The sequence below is a fragment of the Bubalus bubalis genome, chromosome 3 (genome assembly GCF_019923935.1).
Source record: "Bubalus bubalis isolate 160015118507 breed Murrah chromosome 3, NDDB_SH_1, whole genome shotgun sequence".
Classification (NCBI taxonomy): domain Eukaryota; kingdom Metazoa; phylum Chordata; class Mammalia; order Artiodactyla; family Bovidae; genus Bubalus; species Bubalus bubalis.
The window spans coordinates 86,095,993-86,117,802 of NC_059159.1; the positions used below are offsets into that span (position 1 = coordinate 86,095,993).

Here is a 21,810-nt window from a genome sequence, read left to right on the forward strand (position 1 = left end):
TGTTAATTCTTTAACAAAGAATTTAACATACCCTTAATTTGTTACTTCCTCCAGTCCTTTCCTCTTTGGTAACCACAAGTTTGTTTTCTATGTCTGTGAGTCTGTTTCTGTTTTGCATATACATATATTTGCATTATTTGATTCCACATATAAATGATATCATAGTATTTGTCTTTCTCTGACTTACTTCCACTAAGTATTAATATAATATACTGAAGGTCCATCCAGGTGGCAGGCAGTATTTCATTCTTTTATGGTTAACTAATACTCCATTGTATATGTATGGCTGCTGCTGCTGCTAAGTCACTTCAGTCGTGTCCGACTCTGTGTGACCCCATAGATGGCAGCCCACCAGGCTCCCCCGTCCCTGGGATTCTCCAGGCCAGAACACTGGAGTGGCTTGCCATTTCCTTCTCCAATGCATGAAAGTGAAAAGTGAAAGTGCAGTCGCTCAAGTCGTGTCCGACCCTCAGCGACCCCATGGACTGCAGCCTACCAGGCTTCTCCATCCATGGGATTTTCCAGGCAGGAGTACTGGAGTGGGGTGCCACTGCCTTCTCCGATATGTATGATGATTGAATTAAGAAGGTGTGCCATAAGAATATGTATGGCACACCTTCTTAATTCAATCATCTGTTGATGGGCACTTGGGTTGCTTCTTTGTCTCAGCTACTGTAGACAGTGTGGCTATGAACATTGGGTTGCATGAATCTTTTTGAATTAGTGTTTTTACTTTTTCTGGGTATATACCCAAGAGTTGAATTGTCAGGTCATATGTGTGTGTGCATGCCTGCTCAGCTGTGTCTGACTCTTCGACCCTATGGATTGTAGCCCACCAGGCTCCTCTGTCCATGGGATTTCCCAGGCAAGAATTCTGAAGTGGATTGCCATTTCTTCCTTCAGGGGATCTTCCTGACCCAGGGATCAAACCCGTGACTCCTGTATCTCCTGCATTGCAGGTGGATTCTTGACAGCTGAACTGCCAGGTCATAAAGTAGTTCTATTCATAATTTTTCTAAGGAACCTCCACACTCTTTTTTATAGTGGCTGCACCAATTTACATTCCTACCAACAGGAATTCAAATCCTGCTGATTTTTTGATTGGATTGTTTTTTGATGTTGAGTTGTATGAGCTGATTGTATATTTTGGATTTTGATTCCTTGTCAGTCACATCATTTGCAAATATTTCCTTCCATTCAGTAGGTTGTCTTTTCATTTTCTTGATGGTTTCCTTTGCTCTGCAGAAGCTTTAAGTTTAATTGGTCCCATTTGTTTATTGTTTATTTTTGCTTTTGTTTGCCTTGAGTTCAGTTCAGTTCAGTCACTCAGTCGTGTCCGACTCTCTGAGACCCCATGAATTGCAGCACGCCAGGCCTCCCTGTCCATCACCAACTCCTGGAGTTCACTCAAACTCACATCCATCGAGTCAGTGATGCCCTCCAGCCATCTCATCCTCTGTGGTCCCCTTCTCCTCCTGCCCTCAATCCCTCCCAGCATCAGAGTCTTTTCCAGTGAGTCAGCTCTTCTCATGAGGTGGCCAAAGTACTGGAGTTTCAGCTTTAGCATCATTCCTTGTTTGCCTTAGGAGAAAGCAAAAAATATTGCTGTTTTATGTCAAAGAGTGTCTTTCTATGTTTCTTTTAGTTTTATGGTTTCCAGTCTTACATTTAATTCTTTAAAATCTATTTTGAGCTTATATTTGTAATAGTGTGAGAAAATGTTCAATCTCATTGTTTTACCTATAGCAGCCCATTTTCTCCACCACCACTTATTAAAGGGGCTTCCCTGGTAGTTCAGTTGGTAAAGAATCTTCCTGAAGTGCAGGAGACCCAGGTTCGATCCCTGGGTTGGGAAGATCCCCTGGAGAAGGAAATGGCAAACCACTCCAGTATTTTTGCCTGGAAAATCCCATGGACAGAGGAGCCTGTTGGGCTGCAGTCCATGGGGTCTCTAAGAGTCGGGCACAACTGAGTGACTAATACACTCAAACATACACACTTATTAAAAAGAGTGTCTTTTCTCCATTGTATATTCTTGTCTCCTTTGTCATAGATTAAGTGACCATAACTGCATGGGTTTATATGTGGACTCTGTATTCTGTTCCATTGATCTATGTTTCTGTGCCAGCACCATGCTGTTTTGACTGTAGCTTTGTGGTAGAGTCTGAGGTCCTGGAAGGTGATACCTTCAGCTTTGTTCTTTTTTCTCAGAATTGCTTTAGCAGTTTGGGTTCCATGTTCTTTTGTGGTTTCATGTTAATTTTAGGATTATTTTTCTAGTTCCGTGAAAAATGTCATGGGTATTTTGTAGGGATTGCATTAAATCTGTAGGTTGCTTTGGGTAGTAGGTCCATTTTAATAGTATTAATTCTTCTAATGTGAGAGCCCACCCTGTGTGTTTTGATCAGAGCATTTAGTCCATTGACATTTAAAGTAATTATTGATAGCTATGTACTTATTTTGTTACTTTCTTTTCCAGTTGTTTTTGTAGTTCTTCAGTGTTCACTTCTTTTTGTTTCTCCCATTGTGGTTTGATAATTTTCTTTTTTAGTGTGCTTAAGTTCCTTTCTTTTGGTTTTTGTATCTTGTAGGTTTTTGATTTATGGGTACTGTGGGTTCATATATATTGGTTCATAGTTGTATCTACTTGCTTTAAACTGAAAAGATCTACATTTTTTACTCCCCTCTCCCACATTAAGATCTCTGGAGAAGGAAATGGCAACCCACTCCAGTATCCTTGCCTAGAGAACCCCATGGACGGAGGAGCCTGGTAGGCTACAGTCTATGGGGTTGCAAAGAGTCAGACACGACTGAATGACTTTACTTTCACTTTCCCACATTTTGTGTTTTTGAAGCCATATTTTACATCTTCATGCTTACCCTTTATTGTTGATTGCAATTATAGTTGCTTTTACAATCTTTTACTTTTGTTTTGATCTATGTACTGCCTTATTTAAGTGATCTTTATCCTTATATTTGCCTTTCTTATTGGGATTTTCCTTTTCCTATATATTCTTACTTCTTTTCCATTTAGAGTAGATTCTTTGACATTTCTTTTAACTTTTCTTTTAGGTTTCGTATTGGTGAATTCTTTTAGTTTCTACTTGTCTGAGGTCTTTATCTCTCCTATTCTAAATGATAATCTTGGTGTGTAGAGTATTCTAAGTTTCAGGTTTTTTCCCTTTTAAGATTTTGAATGTATAATGCCCTCCCTTCTGACCTGCAAAGTTTCTGCAGAGAAATCAGCTAATAGCCTTATGGTGGTTCCTTTGTATATGACTATTTATTTTTCTCTTGCTGCCTTTAGAATTCTCTCTCTGACTTCTGCTGTTTTAATTATGTTGTGTCTTGGTGTGAGTCTGTTAGGGTTCTTCTTGCTTGGGACCCTTTGTGATTCCTGTATAAGGGTATCTGTTTCCTTGTTTAGGTTTGTGAAGTTTTTAGCCATAATTTCTTTAAATAGGTTTTTGATCCTCTTCTTTCTTCTAGAACCTCTGTAGTGTGAATGTTGGCACTTTTTATGTTGTACCATAGATCTTGTATGTTGCTTTGTTTTCGTTTTCATTTGTCTTTCTGTCTGCTGTTCTGATTGGGTGATTTCCATTATTCTGTCTTCCAGGTCACTCATACTTTCTTCTGTGTCATTTAGTCTGTGATTCAGTACTGCTAGAGTGCTTTATCAAAAATGTGTGTGTTAGTCGCACAGTAATGTCTGACTGTTTGAGACCCCATGGACTGTAGCTGGCCAGGCTCCTCTGTCCATGGAATTCTCCAGGTAAGAACACTGGAGTGGGTTGCTGCTCCCTTCTCCAGGTATTTTCCCAACCCAGGGATTGAACCCAGGTCTTCCACATTGCAGGCAGATTCTTTACCATCTGAGCCACTAGGGAAGCCCTTATCAATAATGGATAATTCAGTTATCTATTTTTGATTTGGTTTTCTTTATAGTCTCTAGTTCCTTGTTAAAATAACCTGTGCTTAGATAAATTCTGTCACCTAATTCAGTTATCACTTTTATTGCCAATGTTTTGAATTTGTCTACTAGACTAATGATCTACCAGTTTCATTATTTTTTTCAGAAGTTTTCTCTTCCTTTTCACTTAGCCATCTCTGTCTCTATGGATTTAGGTGAAACATTTATCTATTATGGTCCTGAAGGGGCATTTTTATGTGAAAGTGTCCCTTTGTAGACTGTGTGCCCAGTATCTTTGGTGTGAGGGCTAGATTTAACGTGGACAGTAGTCACATTCTTCTCAGCTTGTGCTGTCCACTGTCACCTTGGTATGGCACGTGGCTGGTGTTGGAGGAGCAAGAGTCTGTGTGTGCTGTGAGGCAGGACTTCCTCTCTGCTCATTGGCCATCACTGCCCTGTCAGGGGCAGGGTCTGATCCCAATTGATAGAGCAGATGCCCAGATGGTTGGGCCTGAGCTGGTTCTGTTCCCTTTGCTGCTGCTGCTAAGTCCCTTCAGTCGTGTCTGACTCTGTGCGACCCCATAGATGGCAGCCCACCAGGCTCCCCTGTCCCTGGGATTCTCCAGGCAAGAACACTGGAGTGGGTTGCCAGTTCCTTCTCCAGTGCATGAAAGTGAAAAGTGAAAGTGAAGTCGCTTAGTCGTGTCTGACCTTAGCAACCCCATGGACTGCAGCCCACCAGGCTCCTCCATCCATGGGATTTTCCAGGCAAGAGTACTGGAGTGGGGTGCCATTGCCTTCTCCGTCTGTTCCCTTTAAGTATGTTTTCTTCTCCCTCCACTGAGGCCTTTGCCCCAAAGGAGGGGAGTGCTGAAATAAGTGGGGCTTATGTGCTTATAGAGGTAAGATGTGCTACCTGTATATGTGTCTGTAGCTCTGCTCAGATGCGGCCCAAGGTTGCATCTTTGCCCCTGTTGTGGTAGACCCAGATCTAGTGCTGTGTTGCGGCATGGAGTGGGCGGTGCTGGAGCACTTGCTCAGCTGCAACTGGGGCGGGGGGGTCACAGTGTATTGGTTACAGGAATTCTGTCAGAAGTCTGGACTGCTTCTGGGGTGCTATTTGAGTCACCACCAACAGTGGCTGCCATTGCCCTACTTGGACCTCATCTGAGGCCCCCCAGTTTGCCTCTGCACCCCTAGGTGGAGTCTTTTCTCAGGAACCAGCTGCCCTAGATCCAGTGCCATGCTGTGGTGTGGAGTGAGCAGGGCCGTGGTGTCCATTCAGTTGGGATAGGGGAATGCAGTGAGATGGAGAAGGCAATGGCACCCCACTCTAGTACTCTTGCCTGGAAAATCCCATGGAGGAGCCTGGAAGGCTGCAGTCCATGGGGTTGCTGAGGGTCGGACATGACTGAGCGACTTCACTTTCACTTTTCACTTTCATGCATTGGAGAAGGAAATGGCAACCCACTCAAGTGTTCTTGCCTGGAGAATCCCAGGGACGGGGCATCCTGGTGGGCTGCCGTCTGTGGGGTTGCACAGAGTCGGAAACGACTGAAGTGACTCAGCAGCAGCAGCAGCAGCCACTAAGGCAGACTCTCTGCTCTGTTGGCAAGCCAGCACCTGTGCCCTCCTCACCAGTGGAGTCCAGGCCTTTCCAGCTTTTCTGTCAGTATTTCTCCAAGCAGCCACGGGGCTTGTCTCCTCCACATAGGACCCCAAGATTGGGATGCCAGGTCTGTGGGTCTTCCCCTCCTTACTCCAAAAGGTAAACGGCTTGCAGCCTCAGTTGTATAGGGATTTTTCTGCCAGTTCCTAGTTAGTTTTGCATGAGAATTGTTCTACATATACATGTAGTTTGGATGTGTTTGTGGGGGAGGTGAGCCCCACATCCATCCTCATATTCCACCACCTTGATCCCCTTTCTCTATTTTGCTTTTATGTTGCTTATTTCACTTCTAAAAAAATTTTAGGAGTTTTTAAATATAGACCACTTAAAAAAGGTTTATTGTATTTGTTATGTTTTGGTTTTTTGGCCATGAGGCATGTGGGATCGTAGCTTCCTGACCAGAGATCAAACCCACACCCCCTGCACTGAAAGGTGAAGTCTTAACCATGGGACTGCCAGGGAAGTCCCCCACTTCCCATTTTTTTTTTTTTTTTTTATTAATGAAAGCTTTAGTGGATAAAGAGAAGAGAATCTCTTTGGAAACTTTAGATGACTTAGCCTAGCTTCCTCCCAATAAAAATAGCTACCTCCATTGCTGAAATACATAATACTATTTTCCTTTTTTTTTTTTCCTGGCGTATAGTTGCTTTACAATATTGTGTTGGCTTCTACTGTACGGCAAAGTGAATGGGCTATATGTGTACATATCCCCTTTGTTGGATTTCCTTCCCATTTAGGTCACCACAGAGCATTGAGCAGAGTTCCCTGTGCTATTCAGTACGTTCTTATTAGTTACCTATTTTACACATAGTATTAACTATGTATAAAATATCAGTGTATATATGTCAATTGAAATATGTTATTATATATGAAATATATCTAAGATGAAGAATTAGATAAAATAAACATGATGGGATTACTGTAAGAAATTAAAATTTTATAACTTTACTTTTTAAACCAGATTACCTTAAGAACCTTCCTACTTCTCCAAGTATAAAACCAAACAGTAAATTTGGTTTACAAACAGTAAATACCAGTATAATTCTGGTAATTTTGGAGCAGAGATAACGATTCACAATAATTTGAGATATGTGCAACAATTGTAACATTAAAAAAAAAATCTGTGATTTACTTTTTTTCCCAGTTGTTTATAGTACTGTGGCTAGCTGCCTGTCTTTACTGAAAGAAATACATTTTGATAGAGATTGGTGAAAATCAGGATGTAGTTTTTTTCCCACTCAAGTTGGTGTTCCCAAGATTAAGAATCTGAGACAGTAAACATTTAGCTAATCAGATGTTACCCAGTTTGCAAAGCTGTTATCTTTGGCTATCTGTTTTAACCACGTCCACCAAATCTTCATTTAATTTTGTTCAGTGTTATCAAAGCCTTACTTTCTGAAATCTAGTTAATATACATGAAGTAGGAAAAACTAGATATTTTGAATGTAGGAGACATAACTTTTAAAATAAACTTTCTGGGGTTTCAAGTGCAAAGTTGTATTGTGTGAGGTTCCATGTAACCCAAGTTACAGAATACTAATTATTAATACATCCGCAGTGCTTCTGGTGCTAAGGAAAAAAAAAAAAAGGTAAAACTTAACTGAATCAAAACTGCTTTGGAGAATTTATTTCATCACTCAGCAAAAGTCTACCAAAAAATACAAGTGAAACACAAATAATGTCATCAGAGTCCTTGAGATTTTCCTTTAAGAAGACAGTTGAATGAAAACCAATAATTAACACTTCAAAACACATCCGTTCAGCTCAGATGTGTTTTATTTTACTCCCAGCATGCTTTTTCAGAAACACTCTTTATCTTGGTCTTTTCATTCAATAGAAAGGTTAACCTTAATAGAATGAGTTGGTCCCTTGTTGGCTGTATACAAATGCCTGTATTTATTTACTCAAGAAACTTATTTTGTGCCTGCAGTATGTCAGGTACAGCACAACATAATACATCTTTACCAGACTTCCTGTATACAGGTTTGTTGTCAAAAAATGTACTAGGTCTCACTGAACTTCCTAAGCAAAGTTAACTTTTTTTTTTTTTTTATTACATTTGCTATCTTGAGCAAATCCATCACTTACAAGAATCTGTATTTCTTTCAAAAGTTGAAGGAAATAATATCATCAATATCTGTTTCTCCAAAGAAAGAATCATACATTTATTTAAATTTATGTACAAAGAAAAGTCGTATTTTATTGTGCTAAAATATTAAAGTTAAAAATTAAAGCTCCCCTTTCCCTGACAACTTCTTCTCATTGGTTTATTTTGGTTTTAAAAACATCATGTCTTCCTTTCTTTCAGATAATTTTTACTTTCTTCTTCTGGGTCTAAGTGATAAGCTAATTTTGATATGGCATTTCTCCAGGACAGTTTTTCAGAGTAATTCCAGGAAGCAGGAGTCATAGAATTAACAAGAGTACCTGTTTAGAATCCAGATTCCTGGGCTCCATGAAAGATACGTTGAATCAGAAGCTTTGTAATGAACACAGGAGCCTGCATTTTGACAGGTTCCTCAAATGAGCCTCATGTTCACTACAGTTTGACAGCCACTGCTTTTGAGTCTAATGTATTTCAGTTTGGATAGAAAATTGCTAACAAGAACTATTTATATAAAAGACATCATAGAATGTAGTTCTCTGTACAACTGAGATGATGGGGCATTCATTTTCTCTTGTATAGTTTTGAACCCACTAAATAGGAATTATTAACAAATTAGTCTATCTTTGCTAAGGATAGCTAGAGTTTCACATCTCATCTTAAAAAAAGGTTCCAGTCAATTTTATTAATATATGAAAATCAATTAGTAAAAATACATCTTAATTCATCAGAGAAATGCAGGAATCTGTCATGGTATTCAGCTGAACCATGGGGTCCTGTGATACATAATGTGGAGGTAAGAGCATTGTTTTTTTGTTTTTGCTTCTTACTAATGTACCATATTATATAATTTTCTGGTGTACAATATTATATAATTTTCATGTATACAATAGAGTGGTTCACAATTTTTAAAGGTTGTATTCTACTTATAAAACATTGACTATACTCCCTGTGTTGTACAAATATATCCTTATGGCTTGTTTTATACATAGTCGTTTGTACCCCCTAATTCCCTACCCCTATTGTGCCCTTTCCCCTTTCCCTCTCCACACTGGTAACCACTGGTTTGTTTATCTGCAAATTTGTTTCTTTTTTGTTATATTCATTAGTTTATTTTTTATATTACATGTATAAGTGATATCATACAGAATTTATCTTTCTCATCTTACTTATTTCACTTAGTATAAACCCCTCCAAGTCCATCCACGTTGTTGAAAATGGCAAAATTTCATTGTTTTTCATGACTGTGTAGAATTCCAATGTATATATATACTACACCTTCTTTATCCATTCATCTGTTGTTGGATATTTAGGTTGCTTCCATATTTTGGCAATTGTAAATAATGCTGCTGTGAACACTGGGGTGTGTGTATCTTTATAGCGTATTAAAAAGCAGAGATATTACTTTGTCAACAAAGGTCCGTCTAGTCAAGGCTATGGTTTTTCCAGTGGTCATGTATGGATGTGAGAGTTGGACTGTGAAGAAAGCTGAGCACCGAAGAATTGATGCCTTTGAACTGTGGTGCTGGAGAAGACTCTTGAGAGTCCCTTGGACTACAAGGAGATCCAACCAGTCCATCCTAAAGGAGACCAGTTCTGGGTGTTCATCAGAAGGACTGATGCTGAAGCTGCAACTCCAATACTTTGGCCACCTCATGCGAAGAGTTGACTCATTGGAAAAGACCCTGATGCTGGGAGGGATTGGGGGCAGGAGGAAAAGGGGACGACAGAGGATGAGATGGCTGTATGGCATCACTGACTCAATGCACATGAGTTTGGGTGAACTCCGGGAGTTGGTGATGGATAGGGAGGCCTGGCGTGCTGCGATTCATGGGGTCGCAGAGTTGGACACAACTGAGTGACTGAACTGATCTTTATTTTTAATAATTTTATTTATTGGCTGTGCTGGGTTTTCATTGCTGCAGGGCTTTTCTCTAGTTGTGGCGAGTGGGGGCTACTCTTTAATTGTGGTGCACAAGCTTCTCATTGCAGTGGCTTCTCTTGTTGCTGAGCACAGGCTCCAGGGCACACAGGCTTCAGTAGTGGGGTGCATGTATCGTTTTTAACTAGTGTTTTGGATTTTGGGGGGGATAAATACCCAAGAGTGGAGTTTCTGGGTCATATGGCAGTTCTGTTTTTAGTTTTTTGACACACTATTTTCGCTAGTGGCTGCACCAGTTTACATCCTCAAAAAGAGAGTATGTGGCTTTCCCTTTTCTCTACATCCTTGCCAATATTTGTTATTTGTATTCTTTTTGATGACAGCCATTCTGACAAGTGTGAGGTAATATCTCATTGTGATTTTAATTTGCATTTCCCTGATGGCTAGTGATATTGAGCATCTTTTTATATACCTGTTGGCCATGTGTATGTCTTCTTTGGAAAAAGGTCTATTTAGGTTTCTGCCCATTTTTAATCAAATTGTTTTTTGATATTGAGTTGTATGAGGTGTTTCTATATTTTAAATATTAACCCCTTATTGGTCATATCATTTACAAATATTTCTCCCATTCAGCCTTTTTTTAAATTTTGTCAATGGTTTCCTTTGCTGTGCAAAAGCTTTTAAGTTTAAGTAGGTGACAATGGTTTATTTTTGCTTTTGTTTCCTTTGCTTTAGGAGACAGATCCAAAAAATAGTGTTATGATTTATGTCAAAGAGTTTTCATCGTATGTTTCTTTCTAGGAGTTTTATAGTTTCCAGTCTTATGTTTAGTTCTGTAATCCATTTTATTTTTGTAATCATGTGAGAACATGTTCTAGTTGTTTTACATGTCACTGTCCAGTTTTACCAGTATCACTTACTGAGCAGACTGTCTTTTCTCCATCGTGTATGCTTGCCTTTTTTTTAATCAGAGATTGACCATAAGTTTATTTCTGGGTTCTAGTCTGTTCCATTGCTCTGCATGTCTGTTTTTGTGCCAGTGCCATACTGATTTGATTTCTGTAGCTTTGTAGTATATAGTCTGAAGTTAAGGAGTGAGATCCTTCCAGTTCTGTTCTTCTTTATAAAGACTGTTTTTACTATTTGGGGCCTTTTGTGTTTCCATACAAATTTTAAAATTATTTTTTCTATTTCTGTGAAAAATGTCTTGGGCATTTTAATACAGATTGCATTGAACTGTAGATTTCCTTGATCATTTTAACAATATTTAAAACATGAACACAATATATCTGTTTGTTGTTTTCAATCTCTTTCAGGGTCTTATAGTTTTCTAAGGTCTCTTATTGCTGCTTCCTTAGGAAGATTTATTCCTACATATTTTATTACTTTTGATAGGATCATAAGTGGGATTGTTTCCTTAGTTTCTTTTTCTGTTTGCTGTTAATGCATAGAAAAGCAACGAATTTTTGTATATTACTTTTGTATCATGCAACTTTACCAGATTCATTGATGAGCTTTAGTAGTTCTTTGATAGTGTCTTTAGGATTTTCTGTTTAGCCATGTCACCTGCAAACAATGACAGTTTTACGTTTCCAGTTTGAATTCCTTTTATTTCTTGTCTGATTGCTGTGACTAAGGTTTCCAATACTGTATTGAATAAAAGTGGTGAGAATGGACATCCTTGCCTTCTGATGTTAGAGTGAATGCTTTTAGCTTTTCACTGTTAAGAATGATGTTAGCTGTGTGTTTGCCATATATGTCCTATATTATGTTGAGGTAGGTTCCCTTTATTCTTTCTGGAGTATTTTTATCATAAATGGGTGTTGAATTTTTTCAAAAGCTTTTTCTGCATCTATTGGGTTTTTTTCTTTCAGTTTGTTAATGTTTTGTATCACACTGATTTGTGGATGTTGAAAAATCCTTGCATCTCTGGAATAAACACCACTCAATCATGGTGTATGATCCTTTTAATGTATTGTTGGATTCAGTTTGCTAGTATTTTGTTGAGTATTTGTGCATTTATGTTCATCAGTGATATTGGCCTGTAATTTTTTTTTTTTTTTTGGTGGTATCTTTGCCTGGTTTTGGTATCAGGGTGATGGTGGCCTCGTAGAATGAACTTGAGAATTTCCTCCTTCTGCAATTTTTTAGACAAGTTTCAGGAAGATAGATGTTAAACACTTTTCCTTAAATGTTTGATAGAATTCACCTGTGAAGCCATCTGGTCCTGGACTTTGATTTGTTGGAAGTTTTTAAATCATTTTCATTTTTAGTACTTGTGATTGATCTGTTCATATTTTCTGTTTTTTTCCTGGTTCAGTCTTAAAAGGTTGTATGTTTCTAAGAATTTGTCCATTTCTTCTAGGTTGTCCATTTTATTGGCTTATAGTTGTTTGTGATAGTCTCTTATAATCCTTTGTATTTCTGTGGTGTCAGTTGTAGTTCCTCCTTTTTCATTTCTAATTTTATTGATTTGAGTCCTCTCCCTTTTTTTTCCTTGCTGAGTCTGGCTAAAGATTTATCAATTTTATTTTCTCAAAGAACCAGCTTTTAGTTTCATTGGTGTTTCCTGTTGTTCATCTCTGCCTAATTTATTTCTGCTCTAATCTTTATGATTTCTTTCCTTCTGCTAACTTTGGATTTTGTTTGTTCTTCTTTCTCTAGTTGCTTTAGGTGTAAGGTTAGGTTGTTTTGAGATTTTTTCTTTGTTCTTGAGGTAAGATTGTTTTGTTATACATTTCCTGCTTAAAACTGCTTTTGCTGCATCCATTATGTTTTGGACCATCTGTTTTCTTTAGTTTCGTGGCCTGAGATGTCCCAGCACTGGTGCCTGCAGACTATTGGACCAGGGTGTGGTGGGTCCTGAGCTAATATGCTAGATAGGGGAAGGATTCCACAGTGGCAACCCACAGCACCAGAGTCCCTGTGAGAGAAGTAGTTCCCCAAGATGCCGATGGCAATGTCTTTGTCAAGGTGAGCTTCAGTTGCCTCTTAATTCTCTGGGAGACTCTCCAAGGTTAGTAGGTAGATCTGACCCAGGCTCCTCTCAAATTACTTCCTCTGTCCTGGGTCCAGGAAAGGTGTCAGATTTTGTGTGTGCCCTTTAAGAGTGAAGTCTTTATTTCCCCCAGCCCTCTGGGACTCCCTAAAGTAAGCCCTGCTGGCCCTGAAAGCCAAATGCTCTGGGGGCTTATCTTCCTGGTGCAGGATTCCTGGGCTAGGGAGCTAAATGTGGGACCTCTCACTCCTTTGGGAGAAACTTTGCAATTGTTATTACTCTATTTTTGGATCACCTACCTGAGGGGGCAGGGTTGGTGTGAGATTTGACTGTATCACAATTCTGTTATCCCTACTTGTCTCATTATGGCTCCTTCTTTATATATTAAGTTGTAAAATATCTTTTCTGGTAGGTTCTGGTTTTTTTCACTGATGGTTGTTCTGCACATAGTTGTGATTTTGGTGCACCTGTGAGAGGAGCTGAGCTCAGGGTCCTTCTGCTCTGCCATCCTGCACAGTCCTCTCAAGAACATTGGTTGTGATTTCAAATGCAGCCCCAGTATTTACTAACTGAATGACCCTGAGTTCTAATTTTCTCAACTGCCCAAGGTTGTGAAGAGCAAATGAAATATGGTAAAGTAAATAAATCTTTGTAAATTATAAATAGCCATACAGACATAGGAAATTTATGTTTCCTAGAGGCTTTTATCGGAGAAGGCAATGGCACCCCACTCCAGTACTCCTGCCTGGAAAATCCCATGGATGGAGGAGCCTGGTAGGCTGCAGTCCATGGGGTCACTAAGAGTCGGACACGACTGAGCAACTTCCCTTTCACTTTTCACTTTCATGCATTGGAGAAGGAAATGGCAACCCACTCCAGTGTTCTTGCCTGGAGAATCCCAGGGACGGGGGAGCCTGATGGGCTGCCGTCTATGGGGTCGCACAGAGTTGGACACGACTGAAGCAACTTAGCAGTAGAGGCTTTTATTACATGATGTTTTACTGATTTATATTTTCTGAATGTAAACTCCACAAGGGCAAAAAATGTCATGTCTTGTTTACTTTGTACTCCAGAACCTTGTATTGTGGTACATAGTAGACACAATTGTGCAACTCTGAGTTTATGGATTACTACTACAATATCCAGAAAAAACTACATTTTAATAAACATATCAGATTAACTAGGTGATTTTTTTGGATTTATCTCAAAGGTCACCTCATGTTCAGAAGACACAATATAGAGGGTTTTTTTTTAAGAAACTTATATAAATCTTTCCTTAATGTGCTACTTGCTTCTATTAACAGAATGTATTTACTTAAGATGTTTCCGTTATCTTCCCAAGTCCCAGCATATAAGGTGTCAGGCCCATTTCAAGCATTGTAGCTACTATTTATTGTCAGGGAAATGTACAAAAATGAAAGCATTTCTTTTACATTTTAGAATTTATGAAGCATATTTCTGAATTCTTTCAGCTCTCACAACTACTTTGTTAGGTGGGTTACTTCTTTCATATGAGAAGTAAAACCAAAGTTGTGGAGTCATCAATGTCATTGTTATTCATTACCATTTCTAACAGCTTGGAAATTATTTCACAAGTTCCCTGTGTCTGGCAAGAAACGATGCTCTTTCTAAATTGCAGTTTCAAAGAATTTTGGTTTATGAAGATTAATACATTACACTGCATCATATATTAAAAAGATGAGACTTAAAAGTTTCTAGGATTAGGATAAAGCATTTCTTTCCAGAGAATATAAAAGCAAATTATCTTGTCCAGCACCACAGCAGTGATTCACACCTGAGGATGATGCTGTGAGGCATCTTTCCAGAAGACTGGTGAGGGCTGTGAGCTGTCTCCGCCACATTCTGTCCTCTGCTTCCATTCGGAACGCCTGCAGCTTCCAGTAGGCTGGTTGAGGGCAGGGACCTAAAGTCTGGGCTTACAACTCTGGCTTTTAATGAAGGCTCTTAACCACATGCTCAGATTTCTCTTCTAAAACAGCAATTTGCTAAAATGTTTACCCCAAATCTAAAACTACTTCTTGCTTTCAAAGTAACTAAGATAGTTCAAGATAGCAGTTGCGTCCTTAACAAAGACTTACCCTTTATGGAATTATAATATCACCTTTGGTTAAAATCATTTTGGAGAACTTGTGGCAATTAACTTAAAAAAGGTTATTAACAGCTTGTTAGTTACCATGGAGCCATTACATTACAAATAAAACACAAAGATTTTAGGCACTTGCATGGATCCCAACATCTGTTTCAAACATATACTTTTCAAATCAAGGGTCAGACTGTTTGGATACATCTGAGACACACAACATAGACTTAATCCCACACAATGCTTTGTTAGTATACCCCAGCATACTATTTGTCTTGGCAACTTGTGATTTCAAAAACTAACAGAAGATGACTTACAAGGAAACTTTTCCTTTTGTATATAGTTTGGAGCTTTTCTTTTTGTATATAGACTGGTCTCAAAAAAGCAGAGACTTCTGGTTTTTGGAGAACAAACTAAAATATTTAAAGGAATACCTTCATTCTTACCTGAGGTGAGACAGGTAACCAGGAGAAAGGGTCTTATTATTCCAGTGAGCTACATCCGTAGAATGGTTGGAGTTTAGAACCTTTAGAGCTTCAAATTTAGAATCTGACAGTTTAGACTCTTTAAGTGCTTCCCATGAATAGGAAAATCCTATGAATCTTAAACATAAGACTGCTGAAAACAAAGAGGGGAGCTAGGGAAGAGAGGATACAGATAGATTTTATTTCCTCCCTTTTGCACTCTTCTGTTTTCTTGTCAGGGCAGGAGCAAGGACAAAGCCTGATTGAGAAGAAACTGGGCCGAATTGAACAAGGCAGTCTGGGTCTGGAAGACTGGGCTGATTCTTCATCCCTCTCATGAGCATCAGCAAGTCTTTCTGCTGACTTGTAGGGGGTGGGGATGTCAGAGTAGTTGGTCAGCGCCCACTTCCTCTTCATTATTCTTACTGCCATCCACGTTTGCCAGCTGGCTGGAAATGTAACGTCCTTCAATCCATGAGGACCTGCTCTTTTACACTGTAACTCCGAGCTTCCCAATTCCAGAGGCTTATTAATATGAGGCAGGGGGTTTCTTTTATCTGATTCCAGCAATCTATATTTAGCATGAATGAAGTGTAATCTTTGGTGGGAGTTTTCATCCGAAAGTGGGTGCTGACAAGCCTGATGCAGTAGAAAGCTCTGGGCCTGGGGTTCTAGAACCTTGATTTCAAGGGTAGTAGCTCAGCTATGTATTAGATGTTTTCTTCATTTAAAAATAGAGAATAATGCCTCTTTATAGTATTATTAGTAGTTGTAAGGGTAAAATAAGATAATGCAAGAGAAACTCTAGTCATTTATACTCGTGATACCTAGTAATAAATGTTAGAAGAATTTCAGCCTCTCATTGGTAGGAAATATGAGAGAGTCAAGGTGGGTGGGAGAGAGGGGGAGACTGGCTTCTCACAGCAATGCTCTCCATTTCTGCTTCCTTAAAACTCGTTTCCCTGTGGCTCAGCCTCTAAGGAGGTAATAGAAATGAAATACTGTGATGCAGTTAAGTACTACCTGAGTTAAGTACTTCCTTTCCTCCTTTTCTGTAAGTGTCTCAGCACACTATGGAGTTCAGCAAAAGAAAGAGCTGTGACCTGGAAACAGAGTGTGAATTACCCAGTGAACCACAAATATTTGACACCTGGAATCATAAATCCATATATTTGGAACATTAGTAGAGCTGTTTTTAACCCAGGCGGTAGGTAGGCTTGGTGACAACATGAAGGTACATGCCACAGAGATATATTCTTCCAGTGGCACACCTCTTCTCCCCAGTAATCCCTTATACACTTATATCACTGTGTTTATATGATTGGCTAAAGACTGCCCTGAGTAATGGCTGCATGACGGAATAATAATTAGCAATCAGAGCAAAATTAAATTCCTGGCTGATTCCGAGCCCCTGAGTAAAATGCAACCCTTAAGGATACTGTCACATTCCTTCATTTACTTGCCATTATGCCACCAGTCACCCTAATTAAGATCGAGATTTGTACTTATTAAAAACGTATAATCTTTTGATCTTTTGAGGAGCTATTTGCCATTTTTTGCTTGCCTAGCATCCCATCACCTTTCTTCTGGGGGAACCCAGTTCAGGTGGATGGACATATGACCCAGGCCCGGTCAGTTAGAGTGCCCCCCTACACCCCATGCTGCTTCCATCATACCTGTGAGCAAAGAAACCTTTCCTTTCTTATTCTGAACTGGGTAACTTTTCACTTGCATTCAAGAGACTCAAGCATAAAAAATTATAGCCACCACTTTTGGGTCTGATTTAGCAGTGGTTAACACCACGCTTATTATTTAAGCATGTAGAGCAGTTCCAAGAGTGTTTTAGCAGTAAGAATAAGAAAACATGTCTAACTTATTGAGTCAATAATATCCTCTAGAGACTTCATGGGAAACAGATTCCGCCGTCACCACTATAGTTTGGTTTTGCGAGCAAAACTTCCACCATGCCTTAAAGCAAAAGTCAACATGCACAGATTTCACAAGATTGTTTTACTAGAATTTAGCAGGGAGGAGATGATATAGTCAAATTTTCACAAAAGAAAACCTTCAGATCTCAGCCAAATAAAATTCAAGTTCTTATTTCAGTCTCAACTGGCCTGGGAACCAAAGCAACCTCTCCAGGCATGCACCGTTCAAACTGTGAGTTTTGTGGCCACCCTTTCATGCCCTTGAGCTCTCTGCATCATGTCTCAGCAATCCCAGACACGAATTCTGAAAAATTCCTTCTGCCTATATGGTTTTCCTCATCCAGCTGAGAATGCTGCTGGCTACTGTGAAGCTGTTCACCAACCATAGGCTCTGGTCCATACAGCTTTCTTCTTAAACTCTGGGAGAACTCTCAAGGACAGCAGGGTAGCTAAAGGGGACAAAAAAAAAGCACACTGTTTCATTTGGTGCAGTTACATTTGAAAAGATCATTTAGATCAAAAAGGTGTCAGAACAGAACTTGACTTGTTCCTGCTTGGCTAATCTTTAAGAATGACTATCATGCCTTAGATAGAATTTTAATGGAAGAAGCCATTAGTAAAGGTTGAGGAAAAGGTCTGTTTTTAGTTACTTTGCAACAGTTAGTGGGAAATTCCACAGAATTAAAACAAACTGACTTCTGGGATGCTGGTGATGCTCTTTTTCTTAATCCAAGTGCTGACTACATATGTATGTTCCCTTTGTAAAAATCTACTTGAGCACTTTTCTACACGAATATGACTTTTCCACCAAATGTCTTATTAAAAGGTAAACAAACTGATCCTGTAATGAAGTTAGGTTCATGGGCTCAATTTAAAGTAAGGAAGTTGTGTGTAATCCCTCTAGGTAACTTATTATATATCTTATTTTAGGATATGAATATAAATATCAATATATTGATTTTTTTTAAGTATTATAGTGTGAGAGAATGAAGATAAGCCAGAGTTACACAATAATTATGTGAGACTCTAATAAGCCCTTGAATATATGACCAAGTGATCATGTACTTCCTTGACCCAAATAACAATTTCTCTCACTGGAATTAACTGTTATCTTCATGACTTAAGACAGCATATGTTGGGAACAACCAATGGTATCATGGACGCATGACCCTTAAAAATGAGTCCAAACTCCCCAAGGAAAATAAGTAGAGGAAGTCCTAGTAGCAAGTTTCTTGGGAATGGTCAAGTGAAAATATGTCAGACCACTGCTCTGATCCTCAGTGAAGCTCTGTGGTTGATCAGAGTCACCTTCCTACACATGCCCTGCCACCCACTTTAGAGGTAGGAACAATACATTAGATAATTCTTGCTTGTTAGGCAATCAATACAATACACCATACTTAAAGCAAAATATGGTCAGTTATCACAAGGGTAGGCCAACAGGCAACTTTCCCAAGGTAAGACTTTCCAGTGCAGTAACTTAAAGCATGTCAGGGGCATCAGTGGCAGCCACTGGGAGGATCCTGACCCCCAAGTCCCAAGATGTGGATGACAGTACAAGCTGTCTCGGACCACAGAACCAACACCCAGAAGATGTTTGAGGTTTGAGTAAAAACATCCATGTAATCTGCACAGAAAGATAGCTTATATTTGTGGATCCTGCAGTCATAGTGTAACAGTCAATAGAGATGTATAAGGAGAAGGCAATGGCACCCCACTCCAGTACTCTTGCCTGGAAAATCCCATGGACAGAGGAGCCTGGTAGGCTGCAGTCCATGGGGTCACGAAGAGTCGGATATGACGGAGTGACTTTCCTTTCACTTTTCACTTTCATGCATTGGAGAAGGAAATGGCAACCCACTCCAGTGTTCTTGCCTGGAGAATCCCAGGGACGGGGGAGCCTGGTGGGCTGCCGTCTATGGGGTCTCACAGAGTCGGACACGACTGAAGTGACTTAGCAGCAGCAGAGATGTATAAAAAACATGCTGCTGCTGCTAAGTCACATTAGTCGGGTCTGACTCTGTATGACCCCATAGACGGCAGCCCACCAGGCTCCTCCATCCCTGGGATTCTCCAGGCAAGAACACTTGAGTGGGTTGCCATTTCCTTCTTCAATAAAAAAACATGAAAACCATCTAAATGCCTGGAAGCATGGGAAATGTCCAATTCCCCTGGCAAAATACTATACAGCCATGAAAAATACTTATGAAGCTAGTATAAGAATAGGTTAAAATGCTTTTAATAATTTTAAAGTAAAAAAAGGCAGTACTCAAAGTGTGTATGTACATTTTTCAATTGGCTATGATTATAACAATGTTAAAACTTACACACAGAGGGGGTAACACTTAGGAAAAATAATCAAAATTGTCATTGTGCAATGGGATTCTGGATTCCTCTTTGCTTATTCTTTTTTACTTTTCTGAATTTTCTAATTTTTATTCAGTCATTTTATGATCACAATAAAACATTAAAAAACCACTTAAATAAAAATTAAAGGCCATGGAACTCTTCTTTTTAAATCCACTTTCTAATTCAAAAATGCCATATTGGTGGCAGCTTCAGATTACTTCTCTAAACTGCACCAAGATGAGCCCTTTCAGGAGCCAGCATACACTAGGATGCTGTTCTCCAGTACAGACAACACTGGATGGTTTTCACCTATGCTGGGTATAAGGGATGAAAGTAATACCTTTTAAAAGATCCTTGGATTTTGCTGAGAGTCCTTCCTTAGGGCTTTCCATGATGCTGAACAGCCAGTCAATGACCTAGAGTGAAAATGAATTGTATCAGATAAACAATCTCAGGATTGGTAAGACATCATTCAAACCCTTGGACCTGCCCATGTGCCTAACAGGACAGTAGTCCCCAGATGATACCTGCCTGGGCTGGGAGAGTGAAGAGGGGATGTGACCAGGCACAAGGGATGGAAATGTTGGAGACAGCCTTCAGTTAAATGACCCAGCAAAGTCAAACCTCCTTCTTTCGCTGATTATCCTGGGAGTTACTATAGTTTAAGAGTGGGGTAGACAGGGGCCCAGAGGGCCTCTGGTGTGCCATGAACATTCTTTCTCATCACTCTAAGAGGCCTCAGAAAGGGTAAGAGCCTTGCCCAAGTCCACTCCCCATGACTGGCAGAGTCAAGATCTGAACCCAAGTACACCTGGCTTCAAAGCCTCACACTCCTTCTTCACACCATGCTGCCTGCCACCTGGTTCCGTGTGCATCAGGCCTAGGCTCCTAGGTGGGTAGCAAATAGGTAAACACATCAGCTGTAAGCCCCTGTTACTAAAATATGTTTCTGTAGCTACGAATAGTTTGTGCCCAAATGGATATGAAGCCAAGTTGAAACGCAACAGAAAAGGCATAAGACAATTTGCTAGGTAGACCCAAGCATGTTAACTGCAAATAGATCCTGCAAGCAAGGTAGAAACTCCACGTACTCATGAGTTTGACTGATCTCCCAGGTATAGCCAAAATTGTTTTTGAATTAGATACTGGGTAATTTCATTGACTGAATGTTCCCTATCTTGACTCACTAAAAAACACTAGTCATAGGTACTAGGCATTTTAATTTTGGACATAGACTGTGGGTTGAAAACAGAAAAATAAAATATTCCTAATTCCCTGCTTTAATTAAAATTTTTTCTTTATTTTCTTTTCCTCAATTTTGTTTTATCATATCCTGCTGGTAAGTAAATAAGTACTACAAATACGTAATAGATGCAAGATATCTATCTACGCTGTAGTCCAAAATGAACAGGGTGTCCCAGACCAGAAATAATTAAAGTGAAAAAGAAAATGCAAAATTAGAGGTAATAACACTAATGTTTATCAGGTTTAAGAAAACAAAGGCATTTTATTTGAGATGTTCAATGGAGTTGTTCATGGCTGAACTGTGGGTCCACAGTTCAGAAATATTTTTAAAGACTAAGGTTCAGATTTTACAAGTAAGCCACAAAGTTGGCTGTAAGCTTTCAACCTCATAAAGATCCAGTTTAATTAAACGGGATTCAAAAAAATCCTTCAATTGGCAATTCAAGACAGGTTAGAGCCATGCAATGAGAAATATAGATGTACCTCATTTTCATATGCTCTGCAGGACAGCTAGTAGCCTGGGGAAACTCTATTAAAAACCAAAAGGTACTCCCTATAGTTTGTGTTTTCCTGAGGGCAAAGGTGATGACATGAGGCCTTTACAGATCTCCCCATGGTATCTAGCATGAAATGCCTAGAATGTGGCTACTACATGGAATGAGCTGTGGGGAGCCTTAAATATGGTAAAAGATGGGTACTCCAGATTCACAGCTCTCTGGAAGATTTCCCCCCACGCATTGTTGATCACCCCCTCCCTTGTTCATCAACTGTATCCTTATCACGTGTGAGCATGCTCTGTCATGTCCGACTCTTTGTGACCCCATGGACTGTAGCGCACCAGGCCACTCTGCCCATGGAATTTTCCAGGGAAGAATACTGGAGTGGGTTGCCATGTCCTACTCCCGGGAATTGTCCCAACCCAGGGATCAAACCTGGGTCTCCTGCATTGGCAGGTGGATTCTTTAACACTGAGAGCCACCGGGGAAGCTCATCCTTATTGTACCATCTTGCAATTTTGAACTTGCCTTCTTGTCTGTCCTCACTAGGAAATTTTGAGCTTTCAGAGAGTTACTCATCCTTTATCCCCAGTATCAAGAACACGTAAGTCTTCAACAAATGAAGGCAAGCACAAGCTTTTCTCTCCACCTCACCCCTAA

The 21,810-nt window shown here is 39.6% G+C and overlaps 1 protein-coding gene across 5 annotated transcripts in view; it reads right to left on the minus strand.

The window, feature by feature from the left end:
• Positions 1–17,126: 17,126 nt before the first annotated feature.
• The window catches only part of FOCAD (focadhesin), a 301,517-nt gene continuing 296,833 nt past the window's right edge, over positions 17,127–21,810 (minus strand). For all 5 annotated transcript variants that reach the window (XM_044939795.2, XM_044939797.2, XM_044939796.2 and 2 more), the window contains 2 exons: positions 19,749–19,824; positions 17,127–17,508 (listed from right to left, as the gene is read on the minus strand). In XM_044939795.2, coding sequence (XP_044795730.1) covers positions 17,435–17,508; positions 19,749–19,824 — 150 coding nt within the window. In that variant the 3' untranslated portion in view covers positions 17,127–17,434. The remainder of the gene's footprint in view (positions 17,509–19,748; positions 19,825–21,810) is intronic.